The following is a 27,071-nucleotide window of genomic DNA, read 5'->3' on the forward strand; positions in this document are numbered from 1 at the left end:
GTTTATTTAATTTGTTGAGAATAATTAAAACAAATGCCCAAGCCAAGGAAGAACAGAGGAATGGTCCGAATGGAGGTGTAATCTTACAAATACTAGGTTTTTGTTTATAAATATAATAAAGTTTTTTAAAAAAAGAAAACAAGGCAAGGGTAGGGGGGCAGGGATAAGATCACAGAGAAGTTCAATGATTCAACCCATATCATATCATATGAGGTTAAAAGGTCCACTTGGTCTTTGGTGTAACTGTTTGGCGAGTGCTTTTTTTAAAAACCTTTTTGGGGAAGACCAAACACCAAACACCAAACAAGCACAAAACATACTATTATTTTCCTTTGTGAGAATCTCTGCATTTTCTCTCTGCATTGTTTTTGTTTCCCTCAGCTTGTGGGTCTTCTCTGTAACAAACTACCGACCCTTTCTGCAACCACTCATGGAGACCATACTCTCTTCCTCTGCTACCTTTCTCATGCCTTCTCTGCTTCTCTTCCCATTTCCCTTCCTTCTTTGATCTTTATTATTCCACCCAACAAATACTCTCTCCCATTTCAGCTATACACTTGTCCGTTGCCCATGGCTCTTCTCTCTCGTCTTATTTTCATTTTCTTTCTGTTTCTGTGCGCTTCTGCCCAGCGCAGCCCTGAGAATCTCGTAGAGATTCAAGCCTTGATGTCTTTCAAGCTTAATCTTCACGACCCACTTGGAGCTCTCAATGGCTGGGATTCTTCCACCCCCTCCGCTCCTTGCGACTGGCGTGGAGTTGCTTGTACTAATAACAGTGTCACTGAGATTCGTCTTCCTCGTCTGCAACTAGCTGGTCCACTTAGTGATCAGTTAGCTAACTTACGCATGCTCCGCAAGTTGAGCCTCCGGTCCAACTCCTTCAATGGAACTATCCCTTCTTCTCTCTCTAAATGCACCCTCTTAACTGCTGTTTTCTTGCAGTACAACTCACTCTCCGGTAATCTCCCGCCAGAGATCAGTAACCTCACCCAACTTCAAGTCCTAAATGTAGCTCAAAACCATCTTTCCGGTCAAATATCTCCCCATCTCCCTCCAAACCTTGCGTATCTTGATCTTTCATCTAACTCTTTCTCTGGTTCAATCCCTCCCAGTGTTGCTATACTCTCCCAGCTTCAAGTTATCAATCTTTCATATAATCAGTTGTCTGGTTCGATTCCAGCGAGTCTCGGTGAGCTTCAGTATCTCCAGTTTCTCTGGCTGGATTTTAATCTTTTACAAGGGACTATACCATCAGCCGTTGCAAATTGTTCTTCGCTTGTGCATTTGAGCGCAACTGGTAATACACTTAGAGGTGTGATCCCGGCGGCCATAGGAGCGCTTCCTAAACTACAAGTCCTTTCTCTTTCACAAAATAACCTCTCTGGTTCAGTTCCGTCGTCTATGTTCTGCAATATATCGATTTATCCGCCGTCGCTGCGGATCGTGCAACTCGGGTTCAATGCATTTACAGAAGTTGTTGGGCCTCAGTCAGGGGATTGTTTTAGTGTTTTGCAGGTTTTGGATCTTCAAAGGAACAAAATACGCGGCTTGTTTCCTTTATGGTTAACAAAGGTGGCTACTTTGACATCGTTGGATTTTTCAGGAAATTCATTTTCGGGTTTGATTCCGCCGGAGATTGGAAATATGTTGAGGTTGGAACAGTTAAAGATGGCCGACAATTCTTTCAGTGGCGTCGTTCCAGCGGAGATAAAACAATGTAAGTCATTGCGTGTTCTTGATCTTGAAGGGAACCTCTTTTCAGGGGAAATTCCTGTATTCTTGGGTGATATAAGAGGTTTGAAGGAGTTATCTCTTGGTGCAAATCAGTTCTCTGGTTCAGTTCCTGAGACTTTCCGGAATCTCACAGAACTTGAAACCTTAAGTTTACGTGACAATGGTTTGAATGGAAGCTTGCCAGAGGAGCTTATGGGGTTGAGCAATTTGACCACATTGGACGTCAGTGGAAACAGTTTCTCCGGTGAAATTCCAGTAAACATTGGGAACTTGAGTCGGATAATGTCACTGAATTTGAGTGGAAATTTCTTTTCAGGGAAGATTCCAGGTAGCTTAGGAGAATTGTTGAGGCTGACTACACTTGATTTGAGCAAACAGAAACTCTCTGGTCAGTTGCCACCAGAGCTTTATGGCTTGCCAAATTTACAAGTCATTGCTTTGCAGGAAAATGTGTTGTCCGGGGATGTTCATGAAGGATTCAGTAGTTTGACGGGTTTACGCTACTTGAACCTCAGTTCCAATGCCTTATCAGGTCAGATTCCATCAACTTATGGGTTTCTTCGGTCTTTGGTCGTTCTTTCACTCTCCAATAATCACATTTCTGGATTGATTCCTCCAGAGCTTGGTGACTGCTCTGATATTGAAATACTTGAGTTGCAATCAAATTTTTTAACTGGCAACATTCCTGCTGATCTCTCTCGCCTTTCACAGTTGAAAGTGCTTGATCTAAGTAGGAACAATTTATCAGGTGAAGTTCCAGAGGAAATCTCCAAATGTTCGTCCTTAACTTCGTTGTTACTAGATACTAATCATCTTTCAGGCAACATTCCAGATTCATTGTCCAATTTGTCCAACCTAACATCTCTTGATCTCTCCACTAACAACTTGAGTGGGGAGATTCCTGCTAATCTTACTCGAATCACTAGCTTGGAATACTTCAATGTGTCGAGCAATAACCTTGAAGGTGAGATTCCACTGTCGTTGGGCTCTAGATTTAATAATCCTTCAGCATTTGCGGGTAATGCAGACCTTTGTGGAAAGCCGTTGAGAAGAAAATGTGTGGATATAGCTGAAAGGGACAGAAGGAAAAGGCTGATTCTTTTGATTGTTGTGGCTGCAACAGTAGCTTGTCTCCTGGCGTTGTGTTGCTGCTTCTACATTTTCAGCTTATTGAGGTGGCGCAAGAGACTAAAACAAGGAGCAGCTGGGGAGAAGAAAAGGAGCCCAGCAAGAGCTAGCTCAGCAGCGAGTGGTGGCCGCGGCAGCTCAGACAATGGGGGGCCAAAGCTTGTTATGTTTAACAACAAGATCACACTTGCAGAAACGATTGAAGCAACTAGGCAATTCGATGAAGAAAATGTGCTTAGTAGAACCAGGTTTGGATTAGTTTTCAAGGCATGCTATAACGATGGAATGGTGCTTTCGATAAGAAGACTCCCAGATGGATCAATGGATGAAAACATGTTTAGAAAAGAAGCCGAGTTTCTAAGCAAAGTGAAGCATCGAAACCTTACAGTTCTTCGTGGATACTATGCTGGGTCACCAGATTTAAGGCTTCTTGTCTATGACTACATGCCCAATGGAAACCTTGCTACTCTCCTTCAAGAAGCATCTCACCAGGATGGTCATGTACTCAATTGGCCAATGCGTCACCTTATAGCTCTTGGAATCGCCCGTGGACTAGCCTTTCTACACACATCAAACATTGTTCATGGAGATGTGAAGCCACAAAGTGTTCTATTCGATGCAGATTTTGAAGCCCATCTCTCTGATTTTGGACTAGACCGCTTGACCTTGCCAACTCCAGCAGAACCCTCCACTTCAACAACAGTTGGGACGTTGGGCTATGTATCCCCAGAAGCAGTACTAACAGGGGAGCTCACAAAAGAATCAGATGTCTACAGCTTTGGTATAGTTTTGCTGGAGCTACTGACGGGAAAAAGACCTGTAATGTTTACCCAAGATGAAGATATAGTGAAGTGGGTCAAGAAGCAACTGCAGATGGGTCAAATTACAGAACTGTTAGAGCCAGGATTACTTGAGCTTGATCCTGAATCATCAGAATGGGAAGAGTTTTTGCTAGGAGTGAAAGTTGGCTTGCTTTGCACAGCACCGGACCCTCTTGATCGACCCACCATGCCGGACATTGTTTTCATGCTCGAAGGTTGCCGTGTCGGTCCCGATATTCCATCCTCCGCCGATCCCACCTCTCAGCCTTCACCGGCGCTTCAGCCCGAAACATTTTGAGACCCGAAAACCCGGGGCTCTTTACGGTCACGGATCTTTGACCTTTTTTTAAAAAATAAATTTCGAGTGCAACGGTAGGCATGGGATTTTTTCTTTTTCTTTCTAAATAGTGGTACATTTCTTTTTTTAAATTTTTTTTTACAAAATTGCCCTGATTTTACTCATTCTTCTTCATTAATGCCGGCCTCGGGGGGAAGGGGTGGGACCAGAGAGAGGAGGGAAAGTTCAATACATTTGGTCAACTATAGGGGACAGGCGAAGTTAAAGATGTCTAGGAAAGGACAAAAGTGGAGCCCACCATTCTATCCCGCCAAATTAAAAAGAACAGGAAAGAGAGAGGACAGTCTCGTAAAGTCACGTGGCAGAGCAAGGCGTTCGCAGTGGATGACGAGGAGTGAAAAAAGTAGCCGTTAATGTTGTGGGGTCCAAGGTACAAGCTGGCAAAAAACTTACAAAAAAGAAGTCTTTAGTTTTTTGTAAGGGGTTTTGATAGAGACCAAGTAGCGGGGCACAGCTTCAATGAGCCTTTCAATATGTGGTGAAGCCACGTGGGATGACCTGTTGCCCTCAGCTCCTTTTTTTGAAAATGTAGAAGACAGAGAAGTGTGGAGTACAGTGGCGCAAAATTTTAGGTCCCACTGGAACAGTATGGAAAGAGAGAAAATGATGACTAAAATTTCAATTGAATTGTTTTTTGGGTGGGGTAACGGCTTTATTGTTGATTTGAATTGAATCTGATTCTGTCATTAGTCTGTATTTTTTTTTTCCTTAAAAAAAAAAAAAAAGAATACAGAGCACGTAGGAGTATTTTGTTTTTTTTTTAAAGCAAGATAAGCTCTATTTCTCCTGCGTGTTTTTTTGTTTTATAGCTTTGTTTTGGCATGGGGAGGACACAGGCTTAAGCAAAACTCAGTGGTCAGATTCTCTTTGAATAGCACAAAAGGAAATCGAAATAATAGAAAAAAAGAACCATAAATGTTAATTCCGAAGCACAATCGGCATCTTATTTGGTTAATCAATAACTCTGTTTTTATATAAATAAATATGGTTTTGTGTTTTTCTTGTCGTTTTTCTGATCGTATTAACCCTTTTAGGCTCTCTCTCTCCAGGTCTCGAAACCACTAACTTGTCACACATTAGCCAACAATTTTTCATCTTATTAGTGATTGTTCTATTATCTTTAGCTGTAAGGCTTGAAGAAATCAACATATCGTGAGCTGGTGTTCTGACGGCGGTGAGAAATCATCCCTATATCACCTTGGCACCACAGCCAAGGATGTCATAGCAATTGGCATTATGAAGAGACGCTAGGTGTCACACCCACCGCTGGATATAGATAAGGCTCATTTTCGCATCCCTACACTTCTTCGCTAGCTGCACCGCTAGTTGGTTTTAGTTTTATCGGTCGCTGCTCAATGATTCTTATATTATTAGAATAAGATATAAATAATTATATAAAAATATATCATAAAAATAAAAAATAAACTCTAAAAAGGAATTAATGAATAATTTTAAGATAATTATATTTTAAATTTAATAAATTATATTTTAGTATTTAGAGCGTAATTAACATATTAATATATCTATTTTTAAAATTAAACATTTAAATTTTTAAATTTTTAATTCATTTAAATTAAAGATTTTTCATTAATAAATAAAATTAATAGCGTATAAAATAACTATCTTATCCTTTATCAAATAAATAACAACTAAATCTATAATTAAATTTTTTTTCTTCTCTCATTAATATTAAAAAAAATATAAGATATAAAATTATAAATGATGTTCTGAAATTCAAAGAATAAAATTTTTAGTACATGTATATCAAGTTTATGCAGGGGCCATGCTAATCTTCTTTGTATCGTTTCAATTTTATCGGACCCTTTCTTTTTCAACTATTTCACCTCTGATTTGGATATCAGCACAGTCGCAGAAAATAAATATGACCACCAATTTGAAAATTAAATTCAATTGTATGATATTAATTTCTAATTTGATGATCAGTACATATAGTTTTAAAGTTTATATTGGAGGAGAGATTGAAGGTAAAAAAAAAAAAAAGCTAAAAGAGTATTTTTGACAATAAAAAACAATTTTTTATCCTTTTGATCAAGTTTTAATTTATTGAACTTACATATTAATGGACAGAACCACCTCTAATTTACACAAATTAAAAATTTAAATATTTAAATATTTAATTTTAAAAATAAAAGCATTAATTTATTAATTATGTTATAAATAAAGGATTTAAAGTGTAATTTACTCTTTAAATTTTTATAGATATACCGTCTAATGTAATAAAAGTACTGTTTCATCGTATGATTTTTCTGCGCTATAGTTCGGCACCGTAAGCCAGGATCGATGACTCCTTTATAGCCTAGCAACCCAAGTGTTTTTTCTCCATGCCCACGTAATGGATTTTTATCACTGAATCTCTATCTTGTTTACAAAAGATAAAAAAGGATTTCATACATATCAGGTTTTGTATAATTACATAAAAATAATTATATGAAATATAAATAACAGAAATTCAAATTAACTGAAAAAAATTAGAATTCAATTGACAACTACATCAACGACTTGCATGACACGATTCGGAATGAATTCATTTAAATTATTTCGATTAACAAGAATCTCTATCCGAAAATTAGAGTTAATAAAATTACTATTTTAATTCAACACTCCTACAATTTAGACATCATCTCAAAACCTGTTTCATGTAGTAAACTAATAAATAATTTCAACGTAGATGGATTTTACCCGCAATCCCATCGAGACCATCACATCTTTAGATATAGGATGATGAACTGTTGAAAGGCCTAAATCACGAATGTCTATTCTAAAATCCCATCTTAAAAAAAGAGCATGGTTGACATAATGATATCTTGTCCATTCATTGTTACTACTCGGTCTTAATTGAACTTTGCCCAATAATGTCCATCAACCCTTCCAAATCTTCATTTCATTTTTAATCATCTCGCAAATTATTTAAGAACTGCGTTAAATATAGATATGTAATTTTAACTTTTAATAACTATTAGAGTAAATATGTACAACCAAATTAATTAAAAAATATATAATAATAAATATAAATTTTCAATCGTTTGTTAGGAAAAAGAAGAACTCAAATATCACATAGCCTTACCCATTCGGTACCATTGGTTAATTGAACATTGCCACGCAATGTCAAACTCAACCAGTAAGACGTCCTTGCCCAGTAAGAACCGAAAGATGGACAATACAAACATTGGATCACCTCTAGATCGATCTAAGATTTTCGCTTAAGCAAGATCTACACAGTTAAAAACCCCACTCCACGATTTAACCTATGGATGTAAGCTTCACAGCTTTTCACCACCTAATTCTTGACCCAACTGACTGTTTACCCAAGAAGAAAAAAATTATTGGTTTTTCTCACTTAAAAAGCTGTGACTTTCTAAAGAAAGTGGGAGGGAAAACAGAGAAAAAGTGGAACATGGGCTGCTGTGGGTACGAAACCTCCCCGTTTCCACCGACAGACTACAAAAAAATAGTTAACCCATGATTACACCATGAGCTCGAGTAAATAAGTCACCCATCTCATACTCGACAGCACAGAATTCACTTGCATGAAAAGTGGCATTGGACGGTTCAACTTTTGCATCTAATGTCATTTTCTTTAAACAATGAATATCAATGGTTTAATGGCCAGACAATAGCTCCACAATACATCATATAGATCACGGTAATGTGTTGCTCTGGACAGTAAAATAAACATAATCATACTACTCCGAACTTGAGAGACTATATGCTCTCACTTTCTAGCATCGTGTAACCAAATCATATGAAATACTACAACTTAAACAGGTACCAAATACAGGAAATAATGAGAGAAAAATAATATCCACAAACAGCAAATATTGCTTAATTAAAAAAGAGCATCCATCTAGGAAGACACTTCCAAAATACTTATTGTCGAGCAGCAGTGATATCATTATTCAACTCGCAGCGCTTAAATATTTGGGATTGAGACTCTTTGCATTTCTTATCAATGACAATGTGCTTTTATGAAGCCACGATGATATTGAAAACCAAAAATACTAGCTGATGACCATAAACCAAGAAGACAATTTCGGAGTAGGTTACCAAATACCGTGCCCAGTAGTTTTCCAATCTTGAACTACTACACGTAGAACACAACAAAAATATTAATCACCATAACAAGCTTTATTTGCAGGGTCAACTAATATATTTGAGGAAATCACATGCATGGCAAATAACTTGATAAAACACCTGCACACTCTTTACTACCATCACCAACCTCGGAGTAACCAGTGATGCCAACAACCACGCATTCTATTCAGCTCTGGATTGGCCAGCTCGGGAAGAGAGGATGATGCCAACAATGAGTCCATACAGAGCCAGTGCCTCAGCAAAGATTAGAATGAGAATCATACCAACAAAAAGCTTTGGCTGCTGCGCATTAGCTCTACAGAAGACACAATAAATTTCAGCCAGGCTTGGTTCCATGATAAAAATAAATTTAATCATGTCTAATGTTACAGGAAGCTCCTTCTAATTAAACAATGGTTGAGATAAGCTTGAGTTTTCAAGTACCGTAGAAATGCACAATTATAATAATGAAATCAATACAACATGACACAATTAGGAACCATGAAACAATATTTGGATATGTGGTCAGAATGACGCAATAAAAAGCATTTTCCTTTGCCTCGACATCAGTACAATTGCTGATGCTTTTGTAGGAAAGAAGTGCTAGAGAAGCATGGATAATGCAGTTCAAAGATAAAAGGAGTTCAATTGCAGAAGAAATTCATCAACAGTATTAGATTAGATTAGGTTTCCTTTTTCTAGTCTTGCAGAACACTTGTTTCAGTTACAATTGGTATGCTATTACATAACCAGCTATATGAAGTTGGATTCTATCAATGAAGGACAGCAAATTTGTTCCAGTTTTTTCTTGAGATTTAAGACTCGCTTCTCTAACAAGTCTTGAGGTGTCCTCAATTGCTCACCATAGGTTTGTCCAGGAGATGCAAAAACCAAAATAAGGGAAAAGCTTCTTTTGAAGAGGAGGATTTCCCAGTCAATCAACCTGTAGGACAATCCTTAGACCTTAGCCCGTGAGCTTAATGAGTACACTCATTCCAAAATTTAACAAAAGGTCTTGGGTGAGATAGTAAGATGTAACTTTTTAGAACCACTTATATTCAGTACCTCTACATTTTGAAAAGAATTTTAAGGAACAGCCAGATTTATGGGGACCTTACCATGGTTTTAAATTTGCGGGTAACAGAAATAGGCTTATAACGGCTTTAACATAACGATAAGGGCTCGGCTACACAAATTTTTCAAAAAAATTTGCAAAGTTCATAAATGAAATGATATTTATTAGATTTAATTCAGAACAATGTATACAAATGCATAATAAACATAAATACATAAAATATAGATTATTTAACTTAAGTGAAACATCACATAGTTTAAAATAAAAAAAAACCAACATAATCTTTATAGATCGAGTAAACTAATAGCTCAAAATACAATTTTAACTCAAAACTAATACTTTAATTCACAAAAAAAAATTTTTTAAAAAAAAAGGAGAAAAAACAACAATTAAAAACTAAAATAGATAAAATTTAACTAACTTTTTAGAAGAAATAAGCTTAGAAATATAGTTTATGATGCATCTAAACTTATATTCGAAATATAAAGGGAAATTGAAATTTGAAAGAGAAAGGGAAGAGAAAACTTAAAAAATATAGCCTTTGAAACTGCTGAAAAGTGTAGAAACTAATGAAAATAAGAATAGGGGACAGAAGAGGAATGATATTAAAGAATTTTAATTACTAGTAACGGCGGTTACCATTACGTAACGGCCGTTATGCCTACAAATCAGGGGGAGCGTTGTATCACGGGGTAACAGGAAATGGCCCCCTCAAAACCCGTTACTTTATGTATCGGCCGTTATTTAAAACCATGTACCTCACCCCCTCCAAAAAAAAAAAAAAAAAAAGAAAAGGCAACCCTGTGCCATCCTCATTTTGCTAGATATGTGATGTAGCTGGAACCAAAATTTCAAAAATTTAGTCCTTCAATAAATGAAGTCTAAGAAACAATGAGATCCAAATTGCATGGTAACAAGTCATGGAACCTAACAGATGACAACAAGCATTACACATGTATTATTGAAATGGACAAATAAACAAACTAATGGATTTCTCATATATGATAACATGGAACCATATTACAGTGCCATTCCAGATTGCATGTTACTAGCTAAGACAAATATATGTTTTTGCGAAAATCAAATTGCAAGTTTAGTTAAGCATCGAAACTAGTTCTTTTTATCCATAATGCAGAATGCGACAAAATAGGCATATTTGTGCAAATAACGTCTCAAGAAAATTTGCAATGTAACAGAAATTTGATAATGTTTCTGTACAAGGAATTAAAAACCACCAGAATTTTTTTCCCCTTTTAATAAAAAAGTAAAATAAACATGAAAAGTTGAGAACTTTTGGTGTCTCATAAGATCTTGCGCCTGAACCTGCCTTCATAGCGTCTTGTTTCAGTACAGGCTGAAGGCCCAAAAAGGCACATTTCAAAGTTAAAAAGCCACTAATAAAGCTAAAACATATGTCGAAACAGAACAACAAAAGGTCGGGAACAATTCAAAAATGGACAGAGAAAAGAGGACAATTTTAAACCTACACCTAGAATTAACCATAAGTTAATTGAATACAACAGAAATGAAATCAACAAGAAATGCAATATGGTAACGGATTGAAGAACAATCACCTAACACCAGCATCGCCAACAATACCAATAGCCATACCAGCAGAAAGGCCAGCGAGACCACAAGCCAGACCCGATGAAAGGTGAGCATAACCATCAAAGAGGTAATATGATTTGGCTTTAGGGTTAATCCCAGTGCTAATAATAACGGCAATAATCAAACCATAGATACCGAGAACTCCAGCCATAACAACTGGAACTATTGATTTCATGACGAGTTCCGGTCTCATCACGCCCATTGACGCTACTCCAACACCGCTCTTGGCAGTCCCATAGGCAGCTCCCATACCTGAGAAAAACGAAATGTAAAATTAAATAATAACAGTGTAAATAGATTCGATTGGATTGACATTGCATGAGAAAATTATCAAAATTTCACGGCAAATGAAGGAATTACGGTAAGCTTACAAGAGAAAACAAGAGCAGCAGCAGCGCCAAGGAAGCCGAAGAAAGGCGCTGTTTCATCGCCACTAAATCCAGAGGCCATCAGAAACTGGGAATTTAATCACAGATTCGTTCACAAGAGAGAAGGAGGTAAGGGTTTCGACTCCGGGAACGCTCTTCCTTCCTCGCTTTCACACTCTAACAGACATGTACCGTCGGTTTGAGATGGGACAGAGATAGACAATAGGTCAGGGAGAGCAGGAAGTTTCGAGGCAGCTCCACGTGACTAAAACGACAGGAGAAGTAGCGGAATGGGCTTCCGTTCGCAGACCATTCCAGACCCAAAAGAAAAGACCATTGGGCTACCTGGTTCTGGCTGTGGATCGGTTCGTTTATTAAAGAAGCCTATTGACAAGCAGGTAAGCCGAAAAGGAGGATTTGAAACACATCGTTTAATGTAGAAAGCAGGTGGATTTTAGTACACCAAAAGCGTTGGATTATCATCACATATCAGCAGAGCAGTAGGTTAACAACCTGTTGATGGATTAGATGAAAGTGGGAGAATGCTTAAGATCCAATGCAGTGTGACAAAGTTTTGGATAAAAAGAGAATTACATGATTTATTAGTTAGTTTCATCATTGTATTAATTTGTCAAAACAGAAAGAGAGCAAATAGGATAGTTTGCAAATCCCAAAAGTTATTAAGACATTTTCCAATTGATACACTGAAAACAAGAAGATGCCAGAACTGTGTAGGAGATCCATTGAAGCTTCACTTATGTAGAAATAATTACAATAGCTTTGTGGACACCTCTAGATGTGTAATTATTCTTTTTTTGCTTTCTGTAACTTTTTGTTATGACGAGCATTAATTTGTAAAATGATCGATGGGATCATCTAATTAGTTTCAAAAGAAGAGAAAAAAAAATTCCACTTTGAATTCGATGCGATGATTTATATATAAAGTTGGTGAGTTTCTTTCAGTAAATTAAATTCTGATGAACTAAACATGATATCATTTTCTGAAAATTTATTTAATTTGAAATTTACTATTTGTTTGAATGGAATAAATTAATAAATGAATTTGTTTTCTATAATTATAAAAATGAGTAATGTGCACTCACAAATTTAGTTTGGTAGTAAGTGTATCTGAATAAATCTTAGAGATCTCAATCAATTTTTAATCTCCATTTTAAAAAATAAAAATGAATAATATTTATTTAACGTGAATATATGTAAATTTGTATTTTAATTATTTTCAATATTTTCTTATATAATAACATTTTTACATTTTAAAATTCTAGTAATTTGAATCAACACTAAGTAAGAATTAACAACTTAATTCTATTTTTCTTTCCCCTAAAAAAATTTCCATTAGGTGGAATTGGGTGACTGTCAGTGAGTCTCGGCGACAAACTTATCACCGGCCGGGGGGGTGGGGGGGCGGTCTTTCATTTTTTTTTTTTAATTTTCCTATATTTCATTCAAATAAATATTAGATATATTAGAAGTAAGTGTAATTTCTCTCTTTAAAATTAAAGTTCTACTTTATTTATTTTTCAAGATTTTTTTTATCCCATTTGCAGGTTCTTATGATCTCCCTTAACGGAGGTTTCGTTGAGATCGTTAGTTCAAAAAAAATATCTACGGATCTTTGATTATTTTTTTACCAGATGCTTGAAATTCACATGGATAATGATTTTTATTAATAAATCTTGGTATTGCGACTCGTTAATTTATTGCCATTTAAAAATGTATAAATTCTTCTGTCAATTATAGAAAGAAAGTTCCTTGACTTGAAAGATCACACAGAAAAAAGACGGCAAAGCTGTAGAAGAATATTCACTTTTTTGACAAACCAGGCTGAAGGCAAAATGTCTATTTCCAGAAGAAAAAGAGAACACAAACTGGGCAAGTGAAACCCAAGCAATTAAAATAGATCATACATATCCAACTTGTTAATTCCTACGTGTTAATAATTGATGTGAAATTTGGTGCCACCCAGCCAATCCCACAGCTTCACCCATCACTGGCCTAGAGCTAGCCCGTGCACGACCCCTTAGCTCGCCTGTGACCATCATTGGCACCTCCATGTTTCCCATTCTTTCTCAATCAATGGTCCATCTTAAACCCATTCATGCTGTACACTTCTTGTTCAAATCAACTACCTATATCTCCATCAACATCATCATCATCATCTTACTTTCTTAATATGCAATATTCTCCTTCTCCTTAGAGACCAGTCAACTCTCAACACATGGCATTTACCCGTTTGCCTCTTGTCATGAATTACTTTATGCATCAAGGTTAAATAATTTATAAGAAAATTAGGGTTTTATGACCGACATGTGTATAACTCGTATGTAACATGAATATGTTTTTCCCTTCACGTTAATGTCTTTAGTTCATCATGGAAGCAAGATCAGATTCATCTTTTGGAAATCATTAAAATTCTGAACCTCTCATTGCTTTATATCCTTCCTTGTTTCTTTTTGTGTTTCTCTAGCTTTTCCTCTAGGAAGCTAAGAGAGCATGGAAGTTCTACCTCCAATATTCTTTCTTTTGATATATAGCCTCGTGTATTTATATCCTTTTTAATTCAAAATATAATGGTTTTAACATCAAACCTAGTTACAGCTGCTAATATTAAAAGTAAAAACTATTATTTGATAAAGGATTTACATTCGTTGTAATTCTCAATCAATAACTTGCCTTTTCAAAATATGATATACCAGCATATATGCGCTCCAAAATTACATGATGATCAATCATCATCTCATTGAATAAAAATTTATAAAAAAAAATAAATAAATATTTTCCTTTTTTTTCATTAATTTCATCAATCTAGAAAAAGTGTAGAAAATAATATTAATTCTATCAGAATTGGTCAAAATATGTTTTGTTTTTTAAAAAATATTTTTGGTGGTTGTTTTCAATCATGTTCTTCTTAGTGTGAAATATTAGAAGGTCTAGAAAAGTATATTGTATTTAATTTACATTTCAATGGGAATGTTAGAGTCAGTGGCTACAAGAGGATGCAATCATAGTTCATGTCCCCTTTGAAAGAAACTTGTGATTCACACCTCAGTATCACAGAGGAGTGCAGATGAAGACTAGTTTTGCTACTTAAGACTCTCTCTCTTTCTATAGATACATAAATATATTCATGGTGATTATTAATTTCCATTCATCAACCATAAAATTAATCGTAAAGGGTGTTTAAAATTAATTTTAATTAAGGTGATATAGTAAAGATTTTGAAGATTTAGAAAAAGATGTTGGAGAAGAGTCTGTGTCAAAAAGGGTTAAGATCTTAACAGGACCCTCAAAGGATCTGCTTTTCCTGGTTACGCTAACTCTTTCAGCCTATATGTCTCCACAATTTTTTTTTATTTATATTTTATGAATAATCATGCAGAGAAGAGAGAGAGCTTGATGTTTAGCTCTCATCACCCCCCAGCTTTGAGATGGTGGTGGGGACCACTGGGAGGGAAGAGGTGGAGGTAAGGTAATGAGTTCAATGATGTGGTCCGCTGCATGATTGGTGGCCAAAGCCGACCACCACCACCGTCCTACGTGTAGTACGCGTCCAATCCTTCTTAGCTATTTATATGGAGTATGTAATTTTCTCTCCTGGAGAATCCATGTATATGTTGTTTCATCAGCTACTTTAATTTCTCTTCGCCTGATCAATTTCCACAACTGCCCATCTATGTCCATAGGCATTTATGCAATACACAAATTCTTTCTTCAAATAGAGAGTCGAATAATATCTACTATGCTAAAATTATCTGGACATGTAATTTAATTACTTTAAAAAATTTTTCTTGTCTTTTGATAAAGAAAAAACAAAGAAAAAATGGCTAACAAATTTTATATAATTTGTATATTAATTATTTTTTTATGATTTTATCGGTAAATTTTTTTATTATTTATTATTTTTTAGTAAATAATAAAAATAAATTATCTATTTTTATAAATTAAGAAGCAGAGTTCATTAAATTTATCAAAGTTGATTTACGATTTTTTATAAATAAATTTGAAATTAATTTAGAATTTTTTAAATATATTTTTATTCACTGAATTAAAATTAAAATTTGAAATTTCAGATGGTTTTGTTATTCTAAACTGAATTTCATTGGTTAGACAGATGATGATACTTTGATGATAGAGGTAAATTAGTTTACAAAAGATCAAAAAGAAAAAAAAAAGTGTAAATTATTCAAAGTGTAAGCAAAGGAAGAAAACTTATTATGGCATTATAGAACACGAAGCTACCAACAAGGGAAATAAAATAATTTGCAGCGAAATTTTGCATTTAATTAAACGGCACGTGCCAGAAAGCTTATGAATTCCCCCAAAAAAAATGATAATGATTTTGGATGTAAATAAGTCAACAAATAGCAGAAAGCAACAGACCATGCGAGAAAGCCTGTGCCTGTGCGTCTCCAATTCCAATTCCAACTCCATGGCCAACGCCTACAGGCCATAGCGTGCACTGTTCCCTCATGTCATATCATTCTGTTCTTGGCCACTTATTGTCCCATTTCATTGTGTTTGGGTTTGAATTTCCATCTCTTTTGAATTCTAATTTAAGAATTTTGCAAAAATTTATTTTAATTGATTTTTTAAATTATTTTTTATTTGAAATAAGAAAATCAATTTTGAAAATTTTAAAAAAAATTCATTGTAATAAAGTTAAATGTAATATAGAGGAAATATGTTTTTGTTTTTTTTTTTAAAGTTCTCTTTTTCTAATGACAGCGTATTAACCTGGACGCCAATTAAACATAAACCCCACTTTACTTAACTCATATTCAATCTAATTTTTACAAACTATGATTATAATAGTAGTACAAATTAGTAAATTTATATAAAAATTTAATTTTAAACAAAGAGTTTTAAAAAATACGAAAATAAAATGTTATGAAAAAAAAAATCATGTTCCTCTTCATAGAGGAAAATACAAAAAGAGGAAAGTTTATTTTTTTTTAAGGAAGAAAACTTTTTGGCTTTATTTCAAGGAATTTCAAATGATTTTTTTTCGCCAATTACCTTTTCTGAAGTGAAAAAATTTATCAAGTTAAAAAAATTAATTTTTTATTTCAATTAAAAATATTAATTAAATTCATATAAAATTCTTATTTTCAAATAACAAAATTTTAAAATTGCAAAAATAAAAGTTATAAAAAAAAAATCATGCACCTCTTCATAGAGGAAAATATAAAAAAATAAAGTTTTTTCTAATAGTAAAATACACTTTTATCTTTTTATTTATAATTAAAATGATTAATTAAATGAATAACAACATTTCATTTATGATTTCAAGAAAAAAATCATTTTTTTTCCTATCATCTTTTCTCCAATTGTGCAATTTATTTGTTTCTTTATATCATCTATTTCTTTTTCCTCCTTAATTTTCTTGTAATAATCCAAATATGATTATTAATTATTACTTCACAATTTAATTTCCTTTTTCATTGATTTTTTTATGGTTTCAAACAATGCTAAAAGCAAAAACCTTAAAAATGATGAAATCCAACTCATGATTAATAGATGATATTATATAACTTACAAAAATCTCTTCTAAGTCAAAGCTTGTTAAATTTAGTGGTAACTCTCCATGATGCATTCTTTATCCCTGCATAATAATTTTATAAAAAATAATTTAAATATAAATTCTTACAAAATTATACGATAATTTTATTTTTATAAATAAATTATATTTATATTTTTATAAATTATAAGAGCAGAACAAGATGCAAAAGATTTTTTAAACTAAAAGTTACAAGTGAAACAGTACATTTAATAAAAAAAAATAAATAGTACAATGATTAATGATGCGATGAAATTAAGCAATCATCTAATTCCTTTTCATCTGGTACCATGTATACAAATGAAAAATATGATTCAAAAATCTACTCGTGGCGTGACCATAAAGAATCACCGTCGAAAAGATTCCCATCTAGTGTTATCAATTTTGACAAGGATATTTAGCTTAGTCGACCATCAACTAATTCTCTTTTTAAATATGATGTCCACAATTGCATTTAAAGCTCAGTTTGCTTTAGGAAAAATATTTTATAAGAAGATATTTTTTTATATTTTTTATCAAGATATTTTAAAATTTTAATTAATAAAATATGTTTTTATAATAAAAAATAAATTAAAGAAATTATTTTTCACATTTTAACGTTTTTATTAAAATTTATATATATATATATATATATGTATTATAATAAATTTTATTTTTTAAATTAAAATTAAAAAAATAAAAAATAAAATATTTTATTAAAAAATATTTTTCACAAAAAATATTTTTTATGAATTTTTAAATATAAATTATTTTCTGCAGATAAATGAAAACTAAATTAATAAATTTAAGTGTAAATTAATAAATTAATAATTTTTTTTAGATTTAATGAAATTTAATAGATTAAAATAATAATTACAGACTACAAAATGGTAGATAGTAATGAATATAGTAACCGGATAAATTAAAAAGAAAAGAAAAGGATAAATGGTAGATTTATTTATCTAGTGTTTGTCAATTAATATAATTAATATGGCATAATGTTAATTAAAAGTAAGATATGTATTATTATTATTATTATTCAACGAAACTATGTATATAAATTTTAATGAATCGTGACACTAATTAGCGAAATCTCACCCATAAAAAAGAGATTTAATATTATTATAATTAGTATTCGAAATGATAAAAAATTTATTCACTTGATTGATTTTTTTAATATTTAAATTATTATTAAAAAATATTATAGTATAAAATTCTGTTCCATTTATATTTGTAATATTTATTTATTTATTAATAATATCAATCAAATTTTAAAAATTTATTAATTAATTTTATAATATTATAATATAAAAACAAAATATATATAAAATTTAAATATATATTCTTATACACTCGTTTAAATTTAAATAATCCACTTATATTCGTACTCACTAATAAATTACTCTTTAAGTGTGGGAGCGAGTGTTCATAACCATAGAAACTAAACAACTTGATAACTCCAATATGACCGCCTATAGCTATAAAAATTTAAAAATTATTTTTTTTATATTATAAAAATCAAATAATATTTTTTAAAAAAAATGAATGCTTGGATAATCCCAATAATATATTAGTTTGTGATCAAATGGTGAGGTCATTTCAACAGGAAGAAGAAGCCTCATGATCGACGCTCTGCCCTATCGCGTATATTTTTGTCTCTCACTTTGTTTATCTTCTACGTAAAGTACAAAACTCATCTTCCACTCACTGACCGCCACGTGGATTCTACAGTTCCCCCTCTAACGTACGTTTTCCCCCGCGTCTTTACGATTCTCTCAAATTTCATCGACAAATCATTCAGATAGATACCGTAAAATGTAATTCCAGATTACTAAAACGCCCCTGAAAGCGACTCCAGAGACAAACTCCATGTGCGGACGTTAAAGTCCTTTGTCAATGAGATTGGTGGGTTTATGAAGATGGAAGGGCGTTCAGGAAAACGCAAAACCGGTTAATAAGCCATGTTAGCCGGGGGAGAATAGCTCGGCTTAGACGGGCGTCGAGGGCATTTGGAGATTGTCTCGTCGTACCAGCGTGGCAGGTGAGTCAGAAAATTTGAAAACGAAAAGTGAAGGCGAGTTATTCTATTGCGAGATAATATCGCGAAATGATATGAAACAAAAGAAAAATTCTTAGGTGAATTTAATTTACTGCAACCCAATGAAAATTTAAAATAAATAAGTTCAACTAATGTACTTTTAGAGTTCTCAAAGACCAACTTGCGAGAGGAGGCAGTCCACAAGTTTCGATCTCCTTCTCAACTTTTAATTTGAAAACCGTTTTTAGAAAAATTATAAAATTTAATTTTAATGAAAAAATGAATTCAAATAGAAATAAAGGTTATATACCATCTTGTGATAATAAAGAATAATCTATTAACTAAAATTATAAAAAGACTTTTTACATCACTGACTCAAAAATTTTAAAAGTCATGACAAGAGAAAATTAATTTTACTTTGAGGAATAATTTCCAACGAGCAATTTTTGAAGGAGATTTCTTTTTTTTGTTATTAAAGTCAAGGAGAGTTACAAATCATATCCTCTAAGAGTACTGTGGCTGACTCTCTTATCTTACTACCAATTAAATCTATTTATTTTTATTAAGGGTCAAATAGTTTTAATATAATATAATATTATTTTTTATAATTTTAAAAATTAAAAAAATTAGTATTTTAGTTATTAGAAAAATTTTAAAAAATATATAGATATAATAAATAATTATTAAAATTATAAAAATAAAATTTAATTATATAAAAATATTTTTATTATTATAAAATAATATTTTATTATTAAAAAAATATTATATTAAATGAGAGTTAATTTAATTATTGAATAACAGTATAGTATTTATTTGATTTAAAATTTAAATTAAATTTATTTAATTTTTAAATAAAAATATAGAGATTTAATTAAATTTATATATAAAATTTAAATGAGTTTTTTTTTTTCTTAAAATATCACATATTTGTGTCTTAATCAATTATCAACCAAATTCTGATAAGCATTTCTGGTAAAAGTAAAAAGAATTTCTTAACTTTGCGGGTGTCACCTGACAGTCGATGCAAAACTGCTTTGTCCTCTTTGCTGGTCCAAGTATTACAGGCCGATTTTAATTTGATTTCGAGTGATAATTTTGATTTATGAACAAACAGCTCTAAAATAAATAGCATGGCTAGTAAATGTAAATAAATTTAGCGAATTTTGGTTTAAAGATTTCAAACTTTAAAATTTTGAAGGAGAGATAATGAAATGCAAGGTTAATTTTTATAGATTATAAAAATAAGAAAAAGAAATTGAATAACATATGGCATTGAACGTTAATCGGGTGGATTAGAATCTTTTGAAGAAGGATTAAATTTCCCATGCTTAATATTTAGTTTGTAAATTATTTTCCTTCTTTTTAAAAAATGAAATAGAATCAAAATTCATACGAAGTAATTTTTATTTATATTCAGATGTATATATATTCTCAATTAATAAGATTTATTTTAATTAAAATCATAATTAATTCCACATAAAAATATAATTAGAGAATTATTTATGGATTTTTGAATGTTTGCTGCACGCCACGGAATTTTTTTCTTATTTAAAAAACAATTCAAACAGCTTTCAGCCAAAATTAATAGGTTATGTAATAAACATGTTCTGAACAAGAGTGTGAATTCTGATGATAGAAAAAAGAAACGAAAACAAGTGTTGTATTGTCGGGAATAATGCGAAAGATACAAATCATAGGAATACGAGTTGAGAGAAAGAGAAATAGAGAGGAGAAATTAAAGCAGGTGACGTAAGGGGATGGGGACAACCATCAACCCATGCGCAATTGAGCGGTCCTCCCTTCCTCTTCTTTTATATTCTCTTCCATTTTGCTCTTCTAACGGAATTTTTCTTCCCCTCTTCTTCTTTCTTATTAATTTGATCATCCTCGTTGATTTCTTTTGTCTTTCTCTTCATTAATATATTCTCACCATTAAAACACTCCTGGACGTACCCTCTCCAACTCTCTGAGGTAAGCTTTGCACTTGCATGGAAAATCTCAACTTCAATTACATTAATAAAAAAGTGCCCATTTGCATTCTCCCCCTCTATAGCTTTGAAATGGAAAGTTTTGCAGCAAAATTCCCCCATACTCATCTGGGTTTTTTCCTTTGCTTAATGGGTTTCTCTCAAAACTCCTTTTTCTTTTGTTTGTTTGTTGTGATCACCTCTCAGTAGCTATGTGACTATTAGGGGGAGAGGTAGCACAAGCACATCCCTTAACATAAGCATAAAGAGGAAAGAAGTCAAAAGATGAACACGTACTGAATAATAATCAGAGGAAGACACTAAATTTGGTAAAGATTGTTATGGTTTATTTACTATGATGAATATGGGTAAACGCTCAAATTCATCATCATTCTACACTGTGTACGTTCAAAGAGTATATGTATAGTCAGTTGATCTATCTCCTTCTGTATTCTCTTTGTCACAGAGAAAAGCTCCTGCTCACTAACTCCTTGACAAGAAAACCTCACCCTGTGTATGTGAAACACTAACTCCTTGACAAAAAAACTTAACTAATATTGGATGAGTGCTGCAGGTCATATAGAATTGATCATTTCTTGATTTAAGTTAATATTAACACAAAGAGGCATTACCATAATTAAGTATTTTTCTTTTTCTTTTTTCTTTTTTGATCTCTTTCTCTCCGAGTGAGTCTATCGAAGAAAGAAGAAAGAGGGAGAGAGGCAGTCTCTGCCATGGAATTTCTCGACAAAAAGACAAGAGACAGAGCCCGTTTCAGCGACGAGACAGACTCTGCAAGAGTGCTTTTCTTTTTAGTATCTATCCCATTCTCTTTTCAGGCTTGATCCAATACAAATTACTGTCCCTCTTTTTCCCTTCCTCTCTTCTTCAACTTTTGTCTTTCGAGAAACGCATGCTAATTTTGTGCTAACGACTGACGTCATCCTCTCATCTCCATCTCTCTTTCCAAAACCCAAGTATTCTTCTCTACCATTCAGCATAATTATTATAAATATATAGCCAATTTCCATTTTAAAAAAAAAATTGATGTTTTCCTTTAGCAATTTTTTTCTTGAAAAAAAAAAAAAAATCTGGGTGTATTAGTTGTGCTGGTATATTTAGTTTATATATTTTTTATTTATTGTTTGTACCATCATAATGGAAACCCCGTTCTTGATGCATCATTCCTACCATTCACCAACACTAGACAACATCATTAGCACAAACCTCTAGTTGTCCGTTCCTTGAGACCTGCACAAACAACAGAAGGCTAAGTTCCTCCAACTTCTTCTTGGTTTTTATCAAACAAATACAATACTAAACTCTCATGATTAACTTCTTTTTTTCCTCTTTATCCTCACCTTAATTATTTCTTATTGTTCTTCTTCTTTTATCCCTATAAAAATTCATCATTGCTCGAGAACCACTGTATTTGCTTCTTGCTTTCCCTTTATAACACGCGCTAATTTCCTTGCATAGATAAATACTGTGACTGTCGCTCATCACCAAATGAGTCGATGATTATTCGTGATAACACTTGCCACCTTTCTACTTGGAGGGTACTTGATTATTTGTTTTGATATTTTCTTTTCTTTTTCCTTCCTTCTACTCCTTTACAGTTGATGATTTCTATTTTGTTTCTCTCTTCTCATCCCATTTTTCTGGGTTATGTTTTTTAAATATACTTATAGTTTCTTTCACATTTGTTATGATTTAAAAGATGATATATGAAATAGCATAGTGATGATAATGGTGGTGAATTTTATGCAGCACCAGCTGCTATGATGGAGTCAATGGAATCGTGTGTCCCACCTGGCTTCCGGTTTCATCCCACTGACGAGGAGCTTGTGGGATATTATCTGAGGAAAAAAGTAGCCTCTCAGAAGATCGATCTTGATGTTATTAGAGATATTGATCTATACAGGATTGAACCATGGGATCTACAAGGTATATCTATGTATATATTTGCAATTTTTTTTTCTTGTTTAGGGTTGTATTAATCCCCCGTAATGTGACTGAACTCAGATCGATCGCTTTAGGGTTTAATTATGAATGCACTGTGCATTTTGTACTTGTAATCCCAGATACCGTGTAGCTTCTTGCATCACTATTTCAGTTTGTTTACTAGGTTTTGTTTTGTTTTGTTTTGTTTTGTTTTGTTTTGTTTTTTGTTTTTTTTTTTGTTTTTTTTTTTTTTGATAAGGAAACTAGGTTTTGTTTGGTATCAAACTTTACGTATTACAGTGATCGATGTGGAATGTATTGCTATGTGCAGACAGATGCAGAATCGGATATGAAGAGCAGAACGAGTGGTATTTCTTCAGCCACAAGGACAAGAAGTATCCGACGGGGACGAGGACTAATAGAGCAACCGTGGCCGGGTTTTGGAAGGCGACCGGGAGAGACAAGGCAATTTATGACAAAGCAAAACTGATTGGCATGAGGAAAACCCTTGTCTTCTACAAAGGAAGAGCTCCAAATGGTCAGAAAACTGACTGGATCATGCATGAGTACAGGCTTGAATCCGACGAGAATGGTCCTCCACAGGCAAGCATACATCATCCTTAATTTCTTATCATTATTCATTAATCTCTCTCTCTCTCTGTCTGTCTCTCTCTCTTTTTCTCTAGCTCTCTTTGACCTAAATATTGTGAACTCCCTCTTTTCACTCCTTTAAAAGTCTATAACAGAAGTTTGTTAGGAATCCATTACTATCAGTTCACGTATGAAAAGTTCTAAAGTAAAACCTGCCGCCTCTCTCTCTCTTTCTTTATCTAAGGGACAAGATGATTAGCTCTTGAAAAATTCTTCATGGAAACAAACCTAACACAACCCACATCCATCTCAATGGATTAGATTCTTCTTCTTTTTAATTTATGAGAATTTCCTTTTTTTATAATAAAAAAAAAAAATTGAGTATACATATGCCTTCATGAATTGATGAACGACTTTGAAGAAATCCACAAGAATAATTTATGTCGGTGCTGTGAACCTTCTAATCTTAGAGACCCTAGTACCATATTAAAAAATTATTCATTCAATCTTGTAAATAAGTAACACAAAAGTTTTTATATCTTTGACCATGAGCACTGTAGATATGTGTGAAGATGGATGCCTCCCACCTTCTCTAAGTCAAAAGTTAGCTTTCCTGTTCCAAGTTCCTTTCTTTTATGGGATTGCCTATGTCTTTTTTGTTCATTTTGTCAAAAGAAATATTCCAATTCCCTTCTCTCTCCTTGTTTATCAATTGCCTTTGACAACTACTACTGCATATCTAACTAATTAACATCTCTTTACCAAACAACAAGAAACTTACAAAAGTCCCAAAGAAATTCCATGCAAAATCTTTCTGAGCTTGTCAAAAACTAGAAATCATATTAGAGAGAGAGAGAGCTTTTGATACCTCTAATTATGTTAATTAAAAAGTTTTTGGTTAAGTTATTGCAGGAAGAAGGATGGGTAGTTTGCCGCGCTTTCAAGAAGCGAACAACTGGGCAAACCAGGAACAATGAAGGATGGGACTCAAGCTACTTCTATGACGAGTCAAGTGTGGTTAGCTCAGTAATTGATCCAACTGATTATATATCGAGGCAGCCTCAGAATTTCATGCCACAGAACTTCTTCTGTAAGCAAGAGACAGAAACAGATAACTTGAGTTTCATGCAGTCCGATGATTTTGTACAGCTTCCTCAGTTGGAAAGCTCAACTCTGCCATTAATAAAGAGGCCAAGCTTGATCTCTCTGATACCGCAGAACAACAACAGCAATAATAATAACAATAAGGATGACGAAGAAGAGGAGCAAGCTAGAGGATGCAACATCAACAACCTTAACAATAACAAGAAGAAAATAACAGACTGGAGAGCCTTTGACAAGTTTGTAGCCTCTCAATTGAGTCAAGAAGACAGATATAATTGTGAGAATGCAGTTTCAAGCTTTGGGGAAGAGAATAGTTCAGACATGTCATTGCTGTTATTGCAGAGTGGTAGAGATGATGAGAACAAGTTTAATGGATTTTTAAGTTCGTGCTCTGACTGTGATATTGGAATTTGCATATTTGATAAATGATGCATGAGGAGAAGGGAGTTGATCAAAAGAAAAAAAAAAAAAAAAAAAAAAAAAAAAAAAAAAAAAAAAAAAAAAAAAAAAAAAAAAAAAAAAAAAACAGATTTCTTCTATTTGTACTAGCATATATAAATATTATATAATATATTTATTGTAAAAATGTGGTTGTGCATTGTGTGTATATACTCTTATTTCTCTCCCTGATGAGAATCAATATAATTAATTGTTTGTTAAAATTGATAAATTATCAGAAATTAAAAAGATCCGAAGAGCGAGATACAGAAAAAGAGCCCTTAAAAGTAGTGGATTATTTTCCCGAACATGCATAACCTTGGGAAATGAAAGAAAAAAACTTCTAGGTTTTCCCTCAAATACAAAACAATTGGATTTTTCCATCCATCGAATTCCAACTTTATTTAATTGAATTCTTTAGGTGATGATAATATTATTCTCTATAGTTCCTCTTAAATTAACCTCATCTTACATTTGCTATATATATCTAATTAAGCATAATATTCTTTCTTAGAAGAATTCATTGACTGTTAATTTGGAAATTATAACAAGGTGTGATGTTCAAAAATTGAAACTTGGGAATGCTCCTACTATCCTAAATTTGAATAAAATTTGACAAGGTAGAAGAAGAAGAAGCAGCAGCATGGGAAGTAGTAGTAGGAGTGGGCTTGGTGGGCCCATGGGTTGTCTGGCATGCGTTATCCTGTTGGGCATGCTTTGTCTCTATTAACATTGTTTTTTGTTTTATTGATCCCTCTAAGTTTCCCTTTGCTTCATATCCATAATCAACTGTAGACTACAAACTTATTATTATTTCTTTAATTAATCAACTCAAAATTAACAAATACCTTTCCCCAGGGTTACTTAAATTCATTAATCTTGAAATCATAAGCTCTGATCACCAGAGAAAATTTCTCATTTTTTATATATTCCTTGAGTAATTCAGCATGAATATTTTATTTTTAAATTAAATCGAAATAAAGAATACAAATGAAAATAGAGCTGTGGATGTGTTTATGAAAGATTCTGCGATTGGAGAAAGAGATAGGATTATGAGATGGCCTTTTCACGCTAGGAATTTAGGTGGACCACTAACGGTCCAGATTAACTTTCAAATATGGTCCACTGCATATGTTTTTCTATGTTGTTTTGTCTTCTTCAAAAATTAACCAGCTTTCTTTGCCGTAACAACAAAAATTGCCTTTCAATCAAAACCCATATCATTGCATAATAATGTTAAAAAAGAAATTTAAATAAATAATGACAAACAAAGTTATTTAGAACAAAAGAAATCGTAGTTGAAACAGCAACCGATTGGAATTGGCACATGCAGTATAAGGGGTAGGCGCCTGGTGGGCAGTGTACTCGTGGAAAGTTTATGGGCCAACCAAGAGGCTCCACGTAAAGTCTTATGTTAGGGTTTTGAGTTGTTAAGTACATGAAAGGGCTAGGAAAAAAAATCCAACTACTATAAATTCCATTCGTACGCCCTAATTATATCTCTGAATAATTTATTTATCATTTCTATTTTTTTATTTTTATGCTAAAGTTTTTTTTATAATAATTAAATTACTTAAATTATGATAATATTTATTAAATTAATTTGTTTATTGAATAAATTTATCTCACATAATTACTCTAATTTCAATAATTTTATTTTTATTAATCTACTATTAGAAATTAAATAATTAAAAGAGATAAATATAAATTTGAATAAAATATAATTAAAAAATTATAGGAATAATTAAGGATAAACTTTAAAAAAATCAACAATTTTCTTAAAATAACCGAAACTGAACTTAATTGGTATACCATTAATATGAAGTAATTATATATTATAAAATTAATAATTTTCAGAAGCAACAATATATTATTATAATTACTAATCTATTTTATTTTGTAAATAATTATTAAAATAAATAAATTTGATACATAATTTTTTCAATAAATATTTTAAAATTTTAAGAAAATTTTAAATTTAGTTAATAATATCTTATAATAAAAGAATTATCAAGTAAAATATCCATAACGATGGTTTTATTTGTATTAATAAAATATAATGTGAACATACTAAAATGTTTGTAGCACAGTGAATAGAGAAAATTTTTTATAGTTGCAATACAGTATAAAATAAAAACTTAACAATATGCAAATGAAATAAATTCTTGACAAAATTAATTATTTAAGTTATAATTTAATGAAATGAAGAAACTTTTATTTTTATTTTGTTTTGCAATTTAACAGGTTTGTA

At 32.5% G+C, this 27,071-nt stretch overlaps 3 protein-coding genes and 1 pseudogene across 7 annotated transcripts; 2 read left to right on the plus strand and 2 right to left on the minus strand.

The window, feature by feature from the left end:
• The first annotated feature begins 285 nt into the window (after positions 1-285).
• On the plus strand, positions 286-4,847 carry LOC110603846 (probable LRR receptor-like serine/threonine-protein kinase At4g36180). 2 transcript variants are annotated; one of them, XM_021741798.2, is made up of 2 exons: positions 286-4,055; positions 4,179-4,847. In XM_021741798.2, exon 1 carries the CDS (start codon positions 571-573, stop codon positions 3,979-3,981), a length of 3,411 nt encoding a protein of 1,136 aa, XP_021597490.1. In that variant the 5' UTR covers positions 286-570; the 3' UTR covers positions 3,982-4,055; positions 4,179-4,847. The 2 variants fall into 2 exon arrangements, with proteins under 2 accessions (XP_021597490.1, XP_021597498.1); XM_021741806.2 differs by having other exon boundaries at positions 286-2,266; positions 2,354-4,847.
• A 927-nt stretch (positions 4,848-5,774) lies between these two features.
• LOC122723154 lies at positions 5,775-5,862 on the minus strand (annotated as a pseudogene).
• A 1,814-nt stretch (positions 5,863-7,676) lies between these two features.
• LOC110609611 (V-type proton ATPase subunit c2) lies at positions 7,677-11,425 on the minus strand. Of its 4 annotated transcripts, none has more exons than XR_002487063.2 (4): positions 11,188-11,425; positions 10,783-11,068; positions 8,254-8,449; positions 7,677-8,140 (listed from the first exon to the last, which is right to left on the minus strand). XR_002487063.2 is itself a non-coding variant. In XM_021749319.2 (4 exons), exons 1-3 carry the CDS (start codon positions 11,264-11,266, stop codon positions 8,317-8,319), a joined length of 498 nt encoding a protein of 165 aa, XP_021605011.1. In that variant the 5' UTR covers positions 11,267-11,425; the 3' UTR covers positions 7,677-8,140; positions 8,282-8,316. The 4 variants fall into 4 exon arrangements, 2 of the variants coding, with proteins under 2 accessions (XP_021605011.1, XP_021605010.1); XR_002487062.2 differs by having other exon boundaries at positions 7,677-8,143; XM_021749319.2 differs by having other exon boundaries at positions 8,282-8,449.
• Positions 11,426-21,471: 10,046 nt separating this feature from the next.
• LOC110608621 (NAC domain-containing protein 37) lies at positions 21,472-24,878 on the plus strand. Its single transcript, XM_043954090.1, is given in 5 exon segments — positions 21,472-21,502; positions 21,505-21,543; positions 22,514-22,690; positions 23,019-23,290; positions 24,191-24,878. Coding segments are annotated over 5 exon segments (1,134 nt in total). The 5' UTR covers positions 21,472-21,477; the 3' UTR covers positions 24,812-24,878.
• The last annotated feature ends 2,193 nt before the right edge of the window (positions 24,879-27,071 follow it).

This window comes from Manihot esculenta, chromosome 2, assembly GCF_001659605.2.
Source record: "Manihot esculenta cultivar AM560-2 chromosome 2, M.esculenta_v8, whole genome shotgun sequence".
Lineage (NCBI taxonomy): Eukaryota > Viridiplantae > Streptophyta > Magnoliopsida > Malpighiales > Euphorbiaceae > Manihot > Manihot esculenta.